Source organism: Malaclemys terrapin, chromosome 11 (assembly GCF_027887155.1).
Source record: "Malaclemys terrapin pileata isolate rMalTer1 chromosome 11, rMalTer1.hap1, whole genome shotgun sequence".
NCBI lineage: Eukaryota > Metazoa > Chordata > Testudines > Emydidae > Malaclemys > Malaclemys terrapin.
The window spans coordinates 18,799,809-18,807,106 of NC_071515.1; the positions used below are offsets into that span (position 1 = coordinate 18,799,809).

At 40.4% G+C, this 7,298-nt stretch overlaps 1 protein-coding gene and 2 non-coding genes across 3 annotated transcripts; all 3 read right to left on the reverse strand.

Annotated features, from left to right (window-relative positions):
• Positions 1 to 569: 569 nt before the first annotated feature.
• On the reverse strand, positions 570 to 7,216 carry EEF1B2 (eukaryotic translation elongation factor 1 beta 2). The gene is made up of 6 exons (XM_054044755.1): positions 7,076 to 7,216; positions 6,325 to 6,447; positions 3,993 to 4,116; positions 2,934 to 3,000; positions 1,569 to 1,694; positions 570 to 761 (listed from the first exon to the last, which is right to left on the reverse strand). Exons 1-6 carry the CDS (start codon positions 7,153 to 7,155, stop codon positions 607 to 609), a joined length of 675 nt encoding a protein of 224 aa, XP_053900730.1. The 5' UTR covers positions 7,156 to 7,216; the 3' UTR covers positions 570 to 606.
• Positions 2,392 to 2,525, reverse strand: LOC128845820 (small nucleolar RNA SNORA41). The gene has a single exon (XR_008446733.1). It is a non-coding gene; the product is annotated as a small nucleolar RNA SNORA41 (small nucleolar RNA).
• Positions 3,069 to 3,149, reverse strand: LOC128845819 (small nucleolar RNA SNORD51). The gene has a single exon (XR_008446732.1). It is a non-coding gene; the product is annotated as a small nucleolar RNA SNORD51 (small nucleolar RNA).
• Positions 7,217 to 7,298: the final 82 nt, after the last annotated feature.

Below are 7,298 nucleotides of genomic sequence, written 5' to 3' on the forward strand. Positions count from 1 at the left end.
AGCATTGTGCTGGCAGTGCAGTGGGCTGAGAGTGCAGGGGAGGGAGAACAGCAGGGGAGGGGCTGGGGGCTAGCCTCCCAGGCCAGGAAGGAGGATCCCATGGGCCAGATGTGGCTCGTAGTTTGCCCACCCCTCAGACTCTGCCCCAAAGAGCTCACAATATTAACAATTTTAGCCAAAACACCCGTGAAGTAGTATTCCCATTTCACAGATGGGGAAATGGAGGTACAGGGCACAACTTGCACACAGTCAAGATTTCAAGAGAAGTTGTAGGCACAGAAATCAGATTTTCTGACCTTAACCACCAGACCACTCTTCCTCACTGGTATCTGCATTAGAATTATCTGAATTGTCGGTGTGTATTATTTACTCCTTCCAGAAGTACCAAGAACCAACCCAGATTTCTGTACTGATATCCACTACCATCAATCCTGGGGTAGAGGATCTCAGTTTAATTTAGTTTTCATTTTTATTCTGCAGTTCACTTCAATGGGCGAACAAAAGCTTTTTGAACTGTAATTGAGCTAGATTATTCAGGGATTTGGAATAAGCTACAATAGACCGACCAGAAGCTTTCAAGTACTTTTATTCCAGATATAGCAGGGTTTAGATCTTGTTAAAAGCAGCTACATCCATTGATTGTACATAATCTTCAAAGGCTGTTATTCTCTCTTCCAACATATCTGTACCAACTTTATCATCTTCAACTACACACTGAATTTGAAGCTTCTTGATACCATAGCCAACTGGAACTAGCTTGGCTGTCAAAGAAAGAAATATGGTGATTAAGAGTCAATTAACCAAATACCCTATTCATCAGAGCATCACTTTAAGCACTAATTACACAATGAGAATTAGACCAGTTCAAAATACCAAATTGCATAAAACACATGGAAACCAACAGCATACTCCATATGCACATCACCTATCAATCCCTTGGCCATTAAAAGCACAGACTCAAATGCAAGTTACTTTTGCTTAATCAAAGTGTTTTGTTATGCTACTTATGGACAGTATTTTCCCATTTCAAATCTACTTTTACAAGGGAGATTTGTTTGCTGTTGACAGAGGACCTTCAGTCCACAGGGAGACAGAACTGGGTGAAAACAGGAAGCTGACCAGGAAATATACCCACTCCTCTCCATCATTGAGAAGCTCCACCCCACAACTCAACATGAGCAATTTTGAGGTCTCTACAAGGAAGGCCAGAGATTTATTTTAAAATTAAAGTTAAAGTCTCCAGCAATTACTGCTGTATTATGTTTACCAAGGCAGACAATACATAGTAGCTCTGCAATCCACAACTTATTAACTTCTCAAATCAAACTAGACTAATCTACATTTTGGAACAGTGATCTAGAGGTCTATTTTTAATACACCAGTGATCTATATAAAGGCTACCATGGGTCCATAATATACTAAATAATAATATCTGTATTATTTCTACATACCATGAAGTTATGCCTTGAAGTATATCTCTGCCTGCAGCATTTTTTTTTTTTAAATAAAAACCACACTATTGTACTACCATCCCCTTGCTCTCACATTCTTGTTTATCACCGACTTACAAGATCCCCAGACTAATCCATCTGCCTGAATGCTTCGGACACACTCCTCCAATTTGGCCATGTCTGTCTCATCATCCCAGGGTTTCACATCCAGTAAGATGGACGATTTGGCAATAAGAGTTGGTTCTAAAAAAAAGGCAAGAAGATGGTGAGGGAGAAGAGAGAAAGCAACACGATGCAAGAATAAATTAAAATTAAGATACCCTGGACATTTCCTAGGCTATAAGACAGGGGTAGGCAACCTATGGCACACGAGCTGATATTCAGAGGTACTCCCACTGCCCGGGTCCTGGCCACCAGTCTGGGGGGACCTCTGCATTTTAATTTAATTTTAAATGAAGCTTCTTAAACATTTTAAAAACCTTATTTACTTTACATACAATAGTTTAGTTATATATTATAGACTTATAGAAAGAGACCTTCTAAAAACATTAAAATGTATTACTGGCACGCGAAACCTTAAATTAGCGTGAATAAATGAAGACCCGGCACACCACTTCTGAAAGGTTGCCGACCCCTGCTATAAGGCATTTCATAAAAGCTGTTTGCAAACCTATACAAAATACAGCAGGAAAAGAACAGTCAAAACAGATGAACAATAATGCTTTAATGTATGAATCTGTCAATGCAGAAGGCTTTACTCTTTCCAGTCTTATGTGGAAAATCTCTTGTAAAAAGATTTGTTTTGTCCTAACTTTTACAAAATTTCCAGGAAATTAGTATAATGTTAAAAGACACATGTACTTCCAACTTCTGTTATAGGAATTCATCTTGTCATCAAGCCAAGCTTACTCAGAAATTTGCATCAAATCTAAACTTGTCATCTTGTCTGTTACATAGAAAGTCCTTTTCAGCTGACCTGAAAAGGAGCATGATACAGTGTAACTGTTTATTTCCCACAGATGGAATACTGCAACTGCTACATGTCAGAACAGTTCCAGACCAGTAACTGTGGAATCCTAGATTGAAATGATTAGGTTGCAATATTAAAATAAAAGGTTGATTTCTAATCTTCCTTCCTACAGTTATGTTATCCTGATAGTGTCTAAAGTAGATGCGTGTCCAGCCATTAATGGAGAGCCTAAACTTTGCATTTGTATCCTTAGAAGCAAATCCCAAACTCAAGTCACATCTCATTGACACAGCAGTCTCAAAGTAGTGACTAAAGTATGCTTGTGATAAAAGTGCTCTACCACAACATAGTGAGAAACTGTACTATTTCAAATGTACTTGATTGAAGCAAATCGTAACTACTCCAGCTAATAATTGGGGGAGAGAAAGATTTTTCCTGTCCACCTTTCCAATACATATTGCAAATTAATCAAGTGCATAGAACAGGCTATTAAAGAAAGCTACCAGACATACTTTTGGACTTCTTAGATTCATATTGAGCAAGACGCTCTTCTCTCAGTCTCTTTGATTCTTCACTTTCCTGAAAGAGAAATAATAGATTCACAACAAGGCAAAGACAGACATTCTTTATCCACTATTAATAAAAGACTGGCTTTTAGTCAGGTAAAAACAAATCATCACAAGATCAGCCGAAAGATGGTGATTTGGTTTTATTCATCATGTAACCAGTCAGTTAAAAATAGGCACTTCATGCAAGCTTGCTAGAAGTTTACAAAACTCCTACCATCTTTATGTGACACAGGCTGAGCATAGCTTGCAATACACAATAGTGGAGTCTGTACATGTCATCTAAGCATTTTTTTCCTAATACTCAAACAGAATAGAAAAACAACTTAAATGTGATCTTTAAGTTGATGCTTTAATAAGCCAGTTAAAAGTTTACTAGAATTTTGTAGTAAGGTATTTTCGTTGTTTTTGTCACCTAAAAACGTTTCTGCATCCTTAGAACAAAAACATTACTAGCATGAGAATGGAATGAAAAGAAATGCTCAAATGCATGAATGGTATTAAGCACTTGGCAGACTATGGGTAAAATTTTCATGAGCATCTATGAGACATATTTCTAAGTGCTTAAGTCATTTAGGTGACTGAAAATTTTACGCTATACTTAGTTTTGCACATGGACATTCCTGTTGATCTGATAGATACAAAGTAGAAAGCATTTTTCAAGTTTAAACCATGTTAAAAAAAAAAAAATCACTCTGAAGTTCCTTACAGATCAGGTCAACAGCTTACAAGACTTTCCCCCTCATTTCCTATGCAAATTTCCATACGTAAAATGCTTTCCTTTAGTTTAATTTTTACTACTAATGCCTATTACAGTAACATGTTCTTCACTACCCCATTAGTTATTTATCTCCTCACAGGTTCTTTCCTGTTTATCATGCAAAGTCAGATGCGTTTCAGGGCTGTGATAATAAATTTCTGGTGCATTTCAATCAAATTATGATCTTTTAAATACAAAAACAAAAAAATTCACAAATTATTTCTAAGAAAAAAAAATCTCAGTACCTCCTCCTCATCAGATCCAAAGAGATCAATGTCATCATCATCTTTGCTATCTGTGGTTGTACCTGTGGAGTCTTCAACATCAGCAGGACCATATTTCCCCAAAGCCTTCTTTACTCCTGGCAAACTGAAGAAATGGAAAAATAATATTAGTTTAAAATGAATATACTCCTAATTTCGATACTAACACTTTTCAGATCAGTGAACCTACAGTAACAATTACTTGTGGTAGCAATGAAGTACATTACAGTTTCAAAAGTGCACTCACTGCACAGCAGGATAGTTAAACTGACAATTATTATGGTGAATCCCACCTGCATAGGTAGCTAAATGGCATACTATTTTTGTTCTTGCTAGCAGCATTTCCTACAGCATACCACTTAACAGCAGCCAACTAAAACGAAGCACTTCTCTGGAATTTTGTCCATGGGTGCTTTGATAAGTTTTGATTTTCTTTTCCATGTGCAGAGATGTTACAGAATATATCATCAGAGAAAGATTAGTGATTATTTAAACAAGTTATGATAATTAACAATATACTGTGTCTCATTAAAGTAAATTTTCCTATTTTCTACCCAAATGTTTCCTTGAAAACCTTTGCTTTTGGTGGAGGATTAATAGCCGCTCAGTAAGCATGGTGATGAGTAAAGCTAGCTTTGTCAGAGGTTAATTAATTCTGTGATTTTGGTGTTTTAGTGAGTGCTTTAAACTACGGAACTGTTTGAGAATTGCTTTTTCTAATACCCAACATATAACCATAAGCAGGTTTGTATGTTATTTCAGAAGAACCAAAAGAACGTGTTATGGGCTAAGTACTGTACTTTCAAATCCCAGACGCATCAAATAGCTCCATCTACTGCTTGAAAATATATAGACTTCAGCCTACAGTTTTCCACAGCCTCCTCATTAAGGTACAGTATCTCATTTTGTTTACCTTTAACTATGACTTTCTTTGTGCTTTCATTTTTCTAATGGTGGCTACCAAAGCCATAATAGCATGGTCTGTTAGTTTAAGCTTTTATTTCTATTTTTGACTATTTGCATTTTTATTAGACTGCTATTTCTTATAAACTCTAGTGACAGAATACTAGCCTTAATGATTACACTCTTCTATATTCACTTCTGCTTAGAATTTGGTTGGACTGGCACTAGTTAGATTTAGTTACCATATCAGAATTTTTAGCAAGCTTTGTGAAGTAAGTTTTCAACTTCAGTCTAGTTCCAAGTAGAGAAACCATCACAAGGGATATAAATCAGTGGTAGCATCAAAAAAGCCAAAGGTCAGGAGACTGAACCACTCAACTCTACAGGAGGCTCCCCCCAGAACAGGGTTGAGGCATAATGGTGAGGCAGTGTGAAGGTGCATACACTGACACTGCCTATATGCTGTACCTTTTCTAGAGAGGACTTCAGTCTCCATGGCTGTCAATACGGCAACTTTCATGATCACTAAATTCACTAAAAGAGAAAAGAATACATTTGCTTTCACATTTCCCCCTCATTTTCAGGCCTCTTTGTGGGTCACTATTTAATTTGGTTTATGCTTGCAGGATGATCATTTGAATGAAAGGTCTCCCAATATACAGTTGATCATTTTGTTTATTAGTATCTCAAACTATCTCAGTTCCTATCTCAAACTACATTTTGGGCAAAAAAAGAAGCTGGTGTATGTGTACAAGTTTCAAATTTAAATCTACAGGAGCTTGATTGTATGGGGAATTTGTATTGGGGTATGGTTCAAATCTAACCCAGGTGGTATCAACTTTAAATTACTATTCTGATAATCTACATGAGGTCAGTGTCATTCTAACTCCTAGAGCTCAGGGTCTACATCAGTGGTTCTCAACCTATTTACCATTGTGGGATGCATATGCAGCTCTCACCACGGGCCAACAGCTGTGTGTTGATGGGTTGACAAACACGGTATACATAAAAGCATCACCACAAATGGTGCCTTGTTGAAGTTTAAGCAGCCATCCCAACGACTGAGTGGGCATGAAGACAGAATTAGCTTCTTGACATTTAGATCAGAAACAAGGTGCATTAGCAAAAGACAGTGTGGAAGGTTTACACTCGTGTCTGCACTGCACCAGTTCTATGGATAAATAAAGAGCTCCCTTGTTCAGCTATAAGGCATACACTTTTCAAAAGCAAAGAGGCTCAAACAAACTTTAAGACAAAAAGTTAGGTAAAAAGTTAGGTTTGCTGGCTACAATCCCAATGAAAACACAACAGACTTTGTTCAAAAAAATTGAATGGAAACTGCAAAGTTTATGGTGTTTAACTACTCTCCTATAAATATAAATTGGTGTCTGGTGCATTAAGTTCGGCATACCTTGCTTTTTGCTTTTCATATGACTTAATGTGGTTGTACCAGCGGAGAGCGTGGAACAAGTCAGCAGGAGGCGGGGTAGACACGGCTTCAAAAACGGCAATGTCAGCCTGCGAGGGCACATACCTACAGAAAAGAACACATTCAAAGAGAACAACGAATTGATTTTTGTAATGTACCAGTCAGAGCAGAAGTGGGGTGTGAAATAACTTGCAGCTTAACAAGTCACTTGGCTACACACTCATGGCTGCTCGGAGCTTAGCCGGGCCCAAATGAGAACGGCCACACTGCACAACACGCCAACTCCCAGACCCAGACCCCCGCCGCGGTGCATGGCACCCAACGGGCCGGGCCAGCTAGCGGCGACAGCAGCACCACACGAGAGTGAAGGACTTGTGGCGGGGCCGGGGCCGCTGCTCGAGTTACTGTCCCAGCGAAGACCAGCTTTCCCTGCAGCAGGGTTATACGGGAATTACACACACTGCAGAGGGTCCCATTCTGCTTGCAACCCCCCGCCCCTCCAGCGGCGCAGGCGGGGAACGGGGGAGAGCAGCTCGGCACCTGCCAGGCAACGGACTCAACGGCCGCTGGGGGACGGGCAGGCCCGCGGCTGAGCTGCGGCACTGGGCACGGGCGGGCCAGCGGCCCGTAACGCCCCACGCGCAGGCAGGCGCGCGACACCCTGAGCCGCAGCAGTGCCCAGGGCTTAGCGGGGGAGGGGCCGTTCGTCCGCCCGGCTCCCCGCGCCGCTCACCCCTCGATGTAGCTCTTGTCGGCCAGGAAGTCGTTGAGGAGCCGGAGGCCGGCAGCGGATCGGAGGTCCCCGAAGCCCATGACGGTGGCGGCGGAGCAGCGCAGAAACAAACCAACCACCTCTAGCACCCACCGCAGAAAGAGAGACCCGTTCGCCTGCGCGGCGTTTATATAGAGTGCGTTGTATCCCTCCGCCACACCGCCATTGCTGTCGTGAGATTATC